General features: G+C 40.4%; 1 protein-coding gene across 2 annotated transcripts; it reads right to left on the reverse strand.

Moving 5' to 3' along the window:
• Nucleotides 1-9,128: 9,128 nt before the first annotated feature.
• pex3 (peroxisomal biogenesis factor 3) lies at nt 9,129-13,527 on the reverse strand. Of its 2 annotated transcripts, none has more exons than XR_004947274.1 (12): nt 13,320-13,527; nt 12,847-12,978; nt 12,694-12,775; nt 12,578-12,621; nt 12,256-12,377; nt 11,896-11,962; nt 11,768-11,822; nt 11,564-11,702; nt 11,429-11,499; nt 11,233-11,355; nt 9,626-9,756; nt 9,129-9,526 (listed from the first exon to the last, which is right to left on the reverse strand). XR_004947274.1 is itself a non-coding variant. In XM_024291197.2 (12 exons), the coding sequence occupies exons 1-12, from the start codon at nt 13,390-13,392 to the stop codon at nt 9,443-9,445; spliced, it is 1,089 nt and encodes a 362-aa protein (XP_024146965.1). In that variant the 5' UTR covers nt 13,393-13,526; the 3' UTR covers nt 9,129-9,442. The 2 variants fall into 2 exon arrangements, 1 of the variants encoding a protein (XP_024146965.1); XM_024291197.2 differs by having other exon boundaries at nt 9,626-9,722; nt 13,320-13,526.
• Nucleotides 13,528-13,540: the final 13 nt, after the last annotated feature.

Genomic DNA, 13,540 nt, shown 5'->3' on the forward strand with positions numbered 1-13,540 from the left:
CTTGAATCACACTGCACCAAACAGAAGCACAGAGAACTAAATATAATCAAACGAGCTCTCCTGTCCAATACTCTGGTACAAACTTTCCAGAGAGGCTAAGGAGTGTAGTTGGAACACGCTTCTTCTTGAAAAGGGGAACCAACACCCCTGTCTACCAGTCCAGTTGTACGGTTCTCATCTGCCACGCAATACTGTAGAGACGTGTCAGCCATGACACTCCCACAGCATCCAGAGACTTGAGGTATTTGGGGCAGACCTCATCCTCTCCTGGTGCTTTAACACAAAAAATGTCAACGACAAACTCAGTGACTTCAGCTCGGGTGATGGACAGCCCCACCCCAAAGTCCTCTGCCTCTGCTGCCTCAAGGCGCGATGTGTCAGCAGGATCAAGGAAATGAGATCACCAAACCAAGAGAACAGTAGAGTACAGAAGTTTCACTTGATTTCAGAACAATTGCTGTTTTTAAAAACAAACCAACAAATCTTCTGCCCAAACCTGATCTAAAGAGTGATGATTGTGCAGGAGGCCACAGCGGGCCTGCTGCCTCCTTCTGGTTTCACTGTGATGCAACTGCAGGAATCATCTCATTCTGAGAATTAGAAAAGGGAAAATGAAACCTTTTTTGACTGGAATTTCCCCTGTTTAGCCTTCTGAAAGGCCTTTGAAGCCAGGGCAAACGTTCAGTGGGGTAGGAGGGGTGGTTACATGTTTGCTCACCGATTTAGTGAGAAATACATCATTTCAACTTCCAGAAGAAGTTAGCAGCAGGTGTTAGGTTAGAGAACTCAAAGTCCAGAGGATGAAGAATATTATCCCTTGTTCTATTCGAGGCATGTTGAGCGTGGGGTCATCTTGACCCTACAAGATACCGCTATAAACTTTTTTTCAATTATTTTTTATTTTTGCTGGTGATTTTCACTTGTGCCACATTTTTCATGGAAGGAATAACACGCCAATGTAAGGCTGGGGTCATCTGGACCCTGTTAGGGGATAATGGAGGAGGAGGAGGGGAGAGGAGGCTGCCCTGATAATTCCTGGGTCTTGCTGCCCGGTAAAGCCACAGGAGCATCAGAGGCTTAATTTCCCGGAAAGACGAGGGTGACGTAATCTGCTTCTGCAGGGAAGCAGAGATGATCGGAAGAGAAGCAGGAGGACGGGACTTTTTATATCAACGTAGAAAAAAAAAAAAACTAAAAATGAGGCAAAAAAAATAAATTTTATTTGGTCATAGTTTTAAAGATCATTTTAAAAAAAGTGTAAAGAGGGAAATAAAAGAATTATTCAAAAACATTTTATTATTGAACAATCAGAATGTATTTCTACTAGAGTAATATTTTAAAGAAGAAGGGAACATCTTCACCTGCGGTGAAGATTTTGTTGGTTAGTGAACAGAAAGCTCTTTTCAGATTTATTAATATTCATTTTGGATTATATTTCCTGTGTTGCATCACCCTTTCCGGGAAGCTGTAGCTCGTCCTTCTCCTCCTCCTCCATTAAAAGGAAAAAAAAAAGCTTGTCCTCCTCCATCTCCATAGGATGTCCGGCAACATTCCCGCCCCCACTTTCCTCCTCCTGTTATTTCTCGCTGCTGCGCGCCACGATTACCGACACGTCCGTGTGGCGTGAGGTCTTTACAGCTTTACATTTTACTGCAGCCCAGTAGGGTCATTTGCACTTTCGATCTGAATGATTCGAGCTTTCCGGTAATTTCCTGATCTGATGATAATCCCAGCCCTGCGAGGGAAGGGCGCACGTGATCCTCTGCCTCAGGATCGAGGCGGATTCCGGATAAAGATCGTAGTATTATGGAGAGAAATAAGTATCACCCCGATTTGTTTGTGCGTAATTCTTGATTTGTGCGTAACATGGATTTGAGTAATTCTTGATTTGTAACTCATACAATATATTTTGTGTATAAGTATAAAAATTACAAAATATAAAATAATACAAAATGCAATTTACAGACCCACAAATTAAAATGACAAATGCTTGAAACTAACTACGCACAAATCTCTAAAAATTACGCACGAATCGCTTGTTATGCACACATAAAACCTCATTTACACACAAATCTGATGTGAAAGTGTTTTCATATCTCCAAGATTCATCCATAAGCGATGGGTTTAAATGCTGTTAGAATGTTGGGTCATCAGTATGGGGTCAAATCAGGATCAGCTTAAACAAAAAAAACTGATTGAAAAATAGACATTGTAACTGATTTTTTTTTTTTTTTGAAAAATGGTATGTTTGAAAAAAAATGAAAATTAAAAAAAATGTTTTGAAAATTTAGGGGAAAAAAGCCTGAAAACTTGAAATAAATCTTGAAAATTTGAAAAAAACATTAACATTTTTAAAAAAGTTTTTTTTTTATTTGAAAAAGAAAAAATATACTGAAAACTTGAATATTTTTTTTTAATTACCAACTGAAACATAGTTTATCCATTAGTAACAGCTGCTGTTTTTAATTTTCAAAATATTAACCCTTTAACATTTATAATGTTGCATACACCTAAATTACAGGTTTTTCAACCATTCACACAATCACCATGAATCTGTTGATTCTGAGGGTGGAGGCAGTTCATATCCAAACAGCAGCTCTGGGAGGATATTCTGACATCCTGCAAAGACATTCAAGTAGAAACTCTCCAAAAAGTTCAGTGGATGCAGTTGAAATTACACGCAGAACAAAAAAAAAAAAAACGTTTTTACCTGATTACCATCAAAATGTGTTATTATTTATTGATCAAAATATCACTTGTTTATCTCAAATTATTTATCATCTATTTATTACTAAACATTTTAAAAACAAAAATACATAATTAAGTTGTGTTTGACACCAGCTACTGACTCCATTAATGGACTGCCATCACTACTACATACACATGTTCTTGAGAGGGCCAATAGACGGAAGTGAAGACAAAAATGCTTAAACGGGGAAATGGGAGGTGCTTAAAAATTATAATAAATAATAATAAACAGTGTTTCACATGGAAGTTGGCGGATGCTTCACATAAGATTCATCTCTCCAGCTGTGTGTTATCAGGACAGTGTTGGGGGAGTTCCTTTCCAGAGAATTGTTCCAGCTGAGCTGCTCGTCCATTATTAACTCTGTGCGAGTCCTTGACCAACTCTCTGATCTCACTCGGACTTGCCAACTCCTCTGTTTATGTTTGGCTGCTGCTATGGAACCTGCCTGAGTGCTGAGGCAACAAGGGTGGGGTTGTGGGGGGGTGAAATGATCATGGGAAGGAGGGGCAAAGAGAGGAAAATAATAAGAAAAGGGGGTGGGACACCATCCCTGGATTATGCTTATCCAGTTGGATGCTAACAAATCTGCTAGCTTGGTTGATTTTGAATCCATGTTTTTGAAACTAGCTGCCTACAGTATTGCTGACCCCATCAGACATTTATTTAATTTGTCTTTTCGTCTGTTTTATTGTAATTTTGACTGGAAATCAGCCACTCTGCCCTGCTACGGGCCTAAATCCATTCTACCATGCCTGGTTAAAGTCTTTAGAAAGGTTGGTTCTCAAACAGCTAACCCACTTCATCGACTTTAACAACATCCTGTCACAGCAATGACAGGGTTTGCATCTCAACAACTCTGAATTGACCTGATCAGTGAATATTCCGCCATGAAGCAGCACCTGGACATTCATCAGGCAGGCAGAAACCGTCTGTCTGCACCTAAACAATCATCTTTACTCAGAAACCCCTGAGCCAAGGGCACACTCCCCTGGACTGAACAAAAACAATCCGCTGAAGGTCCGATAAGTAGAGTCCGTTGTCTTTGAAACCTGCATTCCTCCCCTCCACATGACCCTTTCCCTGGATTCAACACCTTGGTGACTCTCTATTCTTGCCCCCCCAGACTGTCCCGTAGAGCGCCGTGCGTTGATACACAGCCGACGCCAGGCTGGACATGTGGGAGTCCGTTTGTGTGGACATCAATGTCCTTTTATATTGATGTATTTTTCCTAGTATTTCAATCTATGCCTTCCTACTTTAACACAGATTGAAAATGTTTGATTTTTGACATAATTCCTGTACCCTCCTCATGTCTCTTTGAATGACTGCTGCCCACCATTGGGTAATATGTCTTGTTTGTGTTGTCCACCAGTTACCCTAGTGATTAATTAAGTATAATTGATTGATTGAAAGTATTTAACAACCTCATTCTATGGACAATAAACAGGTCTTATAGATTTAGTCAAGGCGTTTGATTCAGTAAACCACACAGTCCTCTTGCAGAGGGTCTCCAGCAATGGTTTGTTCTTGAAGCTGCATCAAAAGTTTGCCAGCTACCCCAATAACCTTGCACAACAAGGAAAATTTCATGTCAGCCCCCCTCATCATCTCGTAGGGCGTACCTCAACGTTCTATCTTGGGCCCGACCTTGTTCTTCATTTACAAAATTGAGGTGACCAAGGCTGTTGGTTTTCTCAGATACATCTCTATGCTGATGATATCATCCTTTACTCATCTGGTCCTTCACTTTACTCTGCATCGTCCACCCTAAAACTCAGTCTCACCTCTGTTGAGAAGTCTTTCCATAAACTTCATCTGCATCTCAACTCCAAGAAGGCTAAATGGATGTTATTCAACCATTTGTTATTCAGCCATTTGTGAACATCCTTAATGTCTGTTTTTAGACATTTGATTGGGTAGAACAAGGTCCTGATCAGTTTTTATATGTAAACAAATACATAGACAAATCACATATTTAAAAAAAAAATCTTATCCCAGTTTACGTAGCTCCTGTTGAAGAAGCTATTTGTAAGACGGCTTGTATTGGAATTTAGAATCTCATTTTAGGATTTCTTATGAAGGAAGTTTTTAACACCCACTTGTTGACATCTTTTCTTTGAGGCACCTTTGTTTTCACAGTCTCGATGGAGGCGTTGTCCCAGATCCGCCTCATCTTTATCAGCTGGAGGTGGCGTCACATCCTTGTCCACTCAGTGCTGCTATATAAAGACCATATACGACTGAGGCTCTGTGGCCCTGGCAGATGCAGCTCTCAAACCCCCACTTTAGAAACAGTGACATAGAAACACTACAACCTTGATTTGTCTGACCACAGACGTGATGCAAAAAGATGTTGCGTCATTGAGCAGACATGAGTGAGGAAGAGGTGAGGGTTACTGTTGAAAATGTCTCTCAGGTATAAATGGTTTCTGTGTATAAATACAGGAGGTTTTAACACGGAAAAGCATTGTTTTCCCAGTATTGTAGGAATGGAAAGCATAACAAAAAATGGCCTAAACTCTGGAGCTTCTTTGTGAAATCGTATATATAAAGTACCCCTTCAATGAAATTTCCAGTTTTTTGAGTTTTTAACATCTTATGAAAAAGAACAAATGTAATAAGAAATCATTTCTTTTTTGCATTTCTGAGTATTTCTCCATTTAAGTCACGGTCAAACTGTCACAGACAGACTCTGAATGAATGAGCCTTCTTTACATCACAACAGCTCTGATCTTCACATCTTTGTGGTTTGTAACTATAACTAAATACAGTTTTGATCATTGTCATCCAACAAGTGAATGTCAATAATATGAAAACACTTTTTAAGGATTTGATGTTTCTTTTTGGATTGCAAATTAATTCTTTATTAATGACTTTAAACTGATAAGAGGTCAAAATTTCGATGTTATTTGTCAGTCTTTGGTTGCTTCCTGCTTCTTGTGTTCTCTGGCTGAACTCTTTCCCAGCAGCTTGTTTTTGTCTCACTTTCCTTCTTCCTCTCTCGGCATTACACAGCAGAATAAGAACATGTGACCCTGTTACACATTCTCAGATCATTTTTCATCACACAACCTGTGATCGGGTAACTATGAGTCAGCTCTGTTCCTCCGTGTCATGTTGCTGCTCTGGGATAAAATCTCGGCTCTCACTCTTTGTCTTATGGACCGCGTTTCAAACCTGACTCACTTCTGTACAAATGTAGAACTGAAAACGAGAGTTTGAGGCCAGATCAGAAACACATACAGGAATTTTGTCCCATGCCAGAGAAATGTCTGGGGGGAAACCTCATCAAGTGATAATCTCTTTAGAGCAGAAAGAAGTTGCGACATTCAGAAAGACTTTGGTCTGAAAGTCACTCCTCCCTTCATAAACAGGGTCAGACATCAGAGAAATAGATTTACTCAGAAATGTTTTTCTGTAACTCTAAAGAATAATAACATTAATAAACTAATGTTATAATTATAGCTGATTATTATTGTGTGAGAAGAACAAGAACGTTTCTCCAACTTATATTGAGATGAACGTTTTGCACCGAATAAACCAAGCATGGAAAACACTAAAAATCTTTTTCTCAGGCAGAAAATACTCTTTGAACTTCTTCCTGTCCTCAGTGGAATCATTACAGAGATTTTAGAATGTGTTCATTGAACCAGAATGCTACCTGCTTTGGGACGTAAACCTGTTGCTGGTTCTTCCAATACAATTCTTAAGCAGATTTGTCCTACTTTTAAGTAACATACATATATACATAAATATATATATATATATATATATACATTTATATTTTTTTCAAGAAAGATTTGATTTATGATATAAAAAATGCATCACTGACTCATAGTTCACACAAAAAGATTCCAAACTGCATCTTGAGTTCCTCCCTGTAGCATCTTCATCATTACCTTTATTTATAACATATATTAAAAGCAAAACATAATAAAAACTGTTGAAAACTACGTAATAAATAAGTTATGAGACAAAGAAAACACAATTATAAAAAAAAGATTAAGTGACCCCAGCCATACTAATTGAACACACTTATAATCGCCTACTTATCCAGTGTGCCTTAATACTAGTTGTGCTTAATGACGTTCATTGATTTTCTGTTGTACAGGACAAAAATGTGTCAAAATATTTAGTTTGACTATCACAGAGGTCTGCAACCTGCGGCTTTTTATTAATATATATATATATAAAATGTTAAAAAGTAACTGTAAAGGAAAAAGTATGTAACTGGTCAACTAAAATAAAAAAAAATTAACTTAAACTTGAATAAACTCATTAAAATACAGTTGAAGGACAGTATGAATCATTCAACGAGGATCCTAACAACAGTAGCCGTAATTCTCCATCAATCCTTTGTAGTTTATCAACATCATTCTGACACATTTGGACTGAATTTGAGCTTCATTAATCACAGAAAAATCAATTTATTTTAAGTAAACACAACCAGAAAATCAAACCAGAATTAAAGCTATGTTAAGTTACAATCCATTGAATTTTAAAGCAGATTTTCTATTTTTGATCAAATTCAAGGATTTAAAGTGTGTCTGATGGTTTTTAACATATGGTAGAGGTCAATTAATTAGCTCTGATTTAGTTTTTGTTGGTTACATTTATGAATTTGCGGCTGAAATGCACCAGAAACATTAAATCAAAATTTTTTTTCTTATCATTGATGACTTTACACTTTCGCATTTGCTGCATTGACATGATCCTATGGTGGAGGATGCCTTTTATTTTGAAAGGAAATCATGCAAAGCTCTGTCAAAACTTAGAAGCCATTTCATTTTTTTTTTTTTTTCCTATTTTCTCTTCATGTTTATACGGAAGAGGATAAGGGCCACTGAACAAAAAAAGCCCATGCAAAATTCTGACTTTGATCTCAGAATTCTGAGAAAAAAAGTCAGAAATCTGACTTTAAAGTCAGAATTTATCATGAGCTTTTTTTTCAGGGGCCCTAACCCTCTTCCATAGTATCATGTCTGTAGCAAAAATATATATATATATATCACTGTCCGCTTTAAGACTGTTGAACACGTGGACCCAAATCCACCTTAGAGGGTCACTGGGCTGTTTAGACCAAACACCATCACTTCTGATTTTTAGTCTTTAAAACTCCAATCATTTATGTCATGTAGACAAGACAGGAGTGATGTTCTATCCATCCATCATTTCGACTGCTCAGGTGAGATGACATAATGCTGCTCATCTGTTATCTCATCATGAAGAGAGAGAGAGAGAGAGAGAGAGAGAGAGAGAGAGAGAGAGAGAGAGAGAGAGAGGCCAGAATGAAAGGATGAAAAGTGAGAAGTGGATGATCTCAGTGTGGGAATGAGTCACAATAGTTAGTCACCACTGGAGTTGCGGTTTGGAAGCTGCTGGGTTCTGATGTGGTATTAATGTATGTCAGCTCAGGTCCAGGTGTCTATTCCCACCACAACAAGAGCAGGTACAGGCATCGCGATAAACCAGAAACGTGGCTGGAAAAAGTCTCAGACATCAGCCGACGCCTCACAATACCAGAGTGTTGCTGAGGCACCAAAAGACCTGCTGTGGCTCAAACCTGTTTTCAAATGTTCTTCTGTTTCTTCAGAGCTACACTCAGTTTGTGGAATAAAATTCAAGAATTTTAAGAGCAACATATTGTTAGAAAAGTAAAGTAAGGGTCACTTAACCAGCTTTGATTTAATTGTAATTGGATTTGCAAATTTCAGACTGAGATGCACCACAAAAAGTAAAATAAACAGTTTTTTTCTTTAAATCACTGCTGACATCACAATACTACATTGAAATGTGGTAAAGGATGTCTTTTATTTTGAAAGGACTTCATGTGAACCTCCAAACAGTTTCATATTTTTTTCACATTTTTATGTTGTATTTATACCAAAAAAAAACAATGTTTCATATATAGTTATCATAATAGCAACAAATATTAGTGCAAATTAGTTTTATTTTTCTAAAGCAGGATTTAAGACTCCTAAAGAACGGTAGTCGTGAGAAACTGACTCGAATGGCTCTTCAAGTGTTGAAGGCTGCAGACCCCTGTCTTACACCATGTTTTTGAGTCTGGTTAGTCTTCTCTTCTGATTTCTTAAGGAATCATTTAGGACTTTTAATGAAAACTGAAGCCAGAAAAATAAGAGGAGCAGAGCAGCACCTTGTGGTCAGAGAGGGAACTGCGTGCCACAGGATGGTGGAGTACAGAGGACACAAGTGCACCAACGGGGAGTCTCTGTAGGGTTGATTTGAACTTAGACCCATTTCAGGAAAACAGACCCAACCTGAACAAAGAACTGAAGCAATTCCTGAACCTGAAAACAAGCTACAGAAGGACTGGAACCTGGACCAGAATTCTCTTCTGGAAGGCAAAAACACATCATACAGACAAAACTTTTATTAAAAATTACAAACAGATGGGACAGATAACCTTCACCCCCAACCATCGCTCAGAATTTCTTATAGGACGCTGCGGCACAGCCTCCCACAGCTCTGCAGCCTCCACAACTCTGAGGGAAACTTTCACCAGAATTAGTGTTCAGGTCGGCTCCAGTCGGAACGCGCTGAAGCATAAGTCCACAGGAGAGCGGGTCTGACGGCCACACTCAGCTGGGGGCTGTAGGCTTTGCTTCAAACGATCTCTCATTCAAGGCGACTGTTGAAGGAGACGGGGTCAGCATGTGCAGCCAGTTCAGGTCATTTCTGCAGCTCCTGTGGCGTGCTGAAGGTCTCGTAAACGTTGGCAGCAAACTTCTTCATGTGGTCGCTCATCAACAGGTCCTAAAGTTCCACAGAAGGTAAGAAGAAAGACATCACTCTGTTCAGATGTTTAATGAATAAAATGAAAGTGACAGAAGCTGCTGCTTTTAAAAGCTGTACCTGCACGAAGGGGCTGGGGGCGTCGCTGCAGATGTTGTTGATCTGACCGTTGACTATGGGGACGATCTTAGCCAGAGGGAGACTGACCACAGACAGGCTGAGCACAGAGACAGTCACAGGTGAGAACGGCTCTGCAGACATCATCACAGCAACAATCTTCTCATTCCTGATTTAAAACAAGTGTCCCAAAGACGAGAAGTTCCATGGAGGACTCCTATAGGGTAAGATAACTTTCAAAAAGAAACATATTCATAAAGAAGTCGTATTCATAAATACAAAGTTGTGCATTAGTTAATATTTTGTGCAGAACTTTGCAGAGAAAAACTTGAACACAACATTTAGTTTTACGCAGAACATGTCTATTTAGAATACGACTTTCAACTTTTCTTTGTCAGTTTAACAAACTGTTAAAAATACGTCACAGGCTTATACATTGAGTCCCAGAACATCGGTAGATCAAACTGCGTGTGCGTGTTAGTTTGATTCTTAAACAAAATAGAAATTTTGTTGAAAATGTAATAAAACAGATCAAAACACAGCAACCGCATTTTGTGATTGTCAGACTACAATAGCCGGTCATGTAAACCAGGGATGTCAAACTCAATCACACAAGGAGTCAAAATCTAAAACACACCTTAGGTTGAACAGGATAAACATTTATTGAACACTCTAAAACTAAGTTTTAAAAACTTTAAAACTGTAACTTTTTAAACATAATTATGAAGTAGATGTATAACATTACCTGAAATAATGCTAGTGTGAATGCTGTAAGGTGAATTTGGCTGCTGAAGATGCTAGCTGAAATAACTGAAGCTGATAGCTAGCTAAAATATTAGCTAAATGCCAAATTAGCCTTAAATCTTAAAAAAAAAAAAAACTAGGTTAGCCAAAACAGCTAGCATGTAGCTGGATAAAATAGCTAAACTTCATAATAGCCTTAAAACTGAAAGAAGCTTAAATTAGCCAAAACAGCTAGCATGTAGCTAACTGTTGCAGTGGTAAAAAAACAAACAAATAAAAAAATTTAACTATCTGTAGGATCAGAATACTTGACTCTCTTTCTGTTTCAAATTTTTATTTCTTTTTGACCAAGGCTCCGGTCGGCTGCCAGTTAGCCTACTTTATTTACGAATTAGCTTAGCTTGTCATTTCCATCCATTTTCTTAACCCGCTAACCCTTTCAGGGTCAAGGTGCTGCTAGAGCCTGGCCCAGGTAGTAGTGAGGGGCGAAGACAAAGGTACATCTGGACAGGTCCAGGACCTGGAGCAGGGCGCACCCGACTCGCCTGTCCCGGGAATACACTGCCCAGCTAAGTGAGTATCCCCCACGCTAACATGCTGCTGGTGGCCGGTGTTGTTCCAAGATATGTTCCCCCTGCCAGAATGATGCCTGAGACTGGGGAAACAGATTCTGACAGGGGAAACGTACCTTGACACAACACCAGACCATTTTCATGCCAGGAAATCGATAACATTTGAAAACATTTAGTTCTATTCATTCATTATCGTAGCTTAATGAATGAATAGATGTTTCAACACTCGATTTATAAGCCTGTGTCGTTCTTGATAACATTCAAAGCTGTTGGGGGCAAAACATCAGAGATTACCTGTCAGGTGCAGAGGAGGGGGTGGAGCCACCCTGAGGCGGGCGGAAAAACTCTGCCAGGTTGTCAAGAAGACGAGAGAAAGCCCGGTTCAGGCAGGCGGCGAGCACGGCAGAGAAGTCTGGACTGCACACACACACACACACACACATTGTTTGGGTGACAGCTGCACTAACACTGCTGCAGAGGTGAGGCTCACCTGTCCAGCATGTCCCGCGTCTCGTTCAGCAGTCTGATGGTCATGACGTCGTACTCCGTGAGTCCGCACGCCTGCAGGGCAGAGAGGAGACTGACGAAACGTTCACAGCTAAAGGGGGCCGTCCGCCTCACACACCTGATCAGCGAGCGCGCTCTCATCATCAGACAGCAGGTACCAGGACAGCGGGCGCCCAGAAGGCCCCTCCACCTCGGCTCTGATCCAGCTGAGCTGCTGCTCCATGTCCAGCAGGGACAGGCTCTGCTTCAGGGACACGCTGAAACAACAGCAGCCGTGTCAGATCCAGGCACCACACGGAAAGCTCTCAGCTGTGACGCTCACCCCGATAAGGAGCTGTGCACTGCCCTCTTCACCACACTGATCAGTTCCATCAGACCTGCAGAAACAGGAGAAGCTGTCAACGATGAGGGGGCTGCAGACCTGCGTATGTGGCTGACGGAGCCTCTCACCGTCTCCCAGCAGGTGTTGGATGCTGGACAGGTACTGCTGCTGGACGTCTGGAGGAGCCAGAGGCGTCTGGGGAGACACGGGTGATGGTCAGTGTAGCCCTAACTCGGGGTCTGGAAACTGAGGCTCCTGATCCACATGTGGCCCTTTTCTGTTTTTCAGTGTCCTCTTCTTAATTTTCACAGCACATTTTCTTTTAAAATTTTGAAATCTTATACTTCTCTCTGTATGATAAGGTTTACATTTATCATTAGAGATGTCCCGACAAGGTTTTTTTGGACCTGATCTAATTCCAAGTAATTCAATTTAGTATATTTGCTGATACAGAAGGTCAGTGCAAAAGTCATAGAGGTTCTCCTTACCGTTGGGCTCCTGCCTGCAGAGTTATCCAGGTACAGGTACCCCCCAATGATGTTGAGCTGGACTCTGAGCAGAACCACAAGCATACAGGTGCTGTACACAGCTACTATGGTCCGTGTAAAACCTGAAAGGAGCAGTTTGGGAGTGAGAAGGGCAGCAGCATTAGCAAAAAAATGTTTTCATTAAGTAGATCTCAAATTTTTACCTTTAATTAGCAATATTTTGATCCACAAGTGTATTGTTAATTATACATCAAATCTCAAGTTCATCATTTTAGGATCTAACGGGACTCTGGTTAGTCCTCTGGAACCTTCAAACACTCACTAATAATCTTCAGATCCTCCCAGATCTCCAACTTGTTGGCTGGTCTGTGAGAGAAACACAGAGGGTGAACCTACAGAGATCGGACATCCCCGGTCTTTGCTTATGCTTCTCCTCACTTGGTTTTCAGCAGTGTAGTCAGACTCTCTGAGTTCAGATGGGTCATAATGGCCTCTCGGAGTGGGGGGAGCATGGACAACACTGCAACACAAAAACCTGCATGAGACCCATCAAACACTGACCCAATCTCAGGACTCGGACAGGTGCATCACCCGTCATGTTGCAGGTTCTCTGGTTGCTGTCAAAGTGGAACTGCCTTCTGGCCTGAGCGATGTACTCTGCAGCCTCCTTCTCCTGGACCTCCTTCAGCTTCTTCTGGGCGTATTTACCCAGCAGGTAAACTCCTGAAAAGGCACAGGGGCGTGGTCTGAGTAAACACTGGACTCTATTAGAATGAAAGACAGAAACCCCCAAATATCAAGCAAACCCCAGTCTTCCTCAGATCTGTGAGATGTTGTTAACCCTCTACTAAAAATCTCAGTCACTAGTATGAACTTCACAAAATTACCTTTTAAGTAATTTTAAACTGAATTTTGCACGTGGTAATTTACGATACTACAGACGGAACTCGTCGGTTCATCTTCGTGTTTTTAAATATTCATGTTTCTGCTCAACGTAAACACCACAGAAGTGTCGCTTAGTGGCTTCACAACAGTTAGTTAGCAAAGATGCTAACAGAGCTCACCTGAAACCATCACTCCCGTGAAAATAAATTTCTTCTTATGGCGTTTAACAAAGCTCCATAGGGAAGAAAACATATTTGCGAAGTCGTAGAGGTTACAAAAAACTTTGACAAAAAAGTTTATTTACATTTTTAGCTGCTCATAAGAGCTGCACATACACTAGAGGGGATAAAGGTACCGGAAATGACGTTCTTCTTCTTCTGGTGTTGTTTCCTGGCGGCTT

Source organism: Oryzias melastigma, linkage group LG24, assembly GCF_002922805.2.
Source record: "Oryzias melastigma strain HK-1 linkage group LG24, ASM292280v2, whole genome shotgun sequence".
In the NCBI taxonomy this organism is placed as follows: domain Eukaryota; kingdom Metazoa; phylum Chordata; class Actinopteri; order Beloniformes; family Adrianichthyidae; genus Oryzias; species Oryzias melastigma.

What these genes read in the sequence shown, in the direction of transcription:
- pex3 (XM_024291197.2), bottom strand. Translation starts at nt 13,392, where the DNA reads ATGTTTTCTTCCCTATGGAGCTTTGTTAAACGCCATAAGAAGAAATTT. An exon ending in CTGCAGGCAGGAGCCCAACG is followed by an intron (nt 11,963 to 12,255) that starts GTAAGGAGAACC and finishes GTGTCTCCCCAG; the next exon opens with ACGCCTCTGGCTCCTCCAGA. An exon ending in AGAGCGCGCTCGCTGATCAG is followed by an intron (nt 11,500 to 11,563) that starts GTGTGTGAGGCG and finishes TCTGCCCTGCAG; the next exon opens with GCGTGCGGACTCACGGAGTA.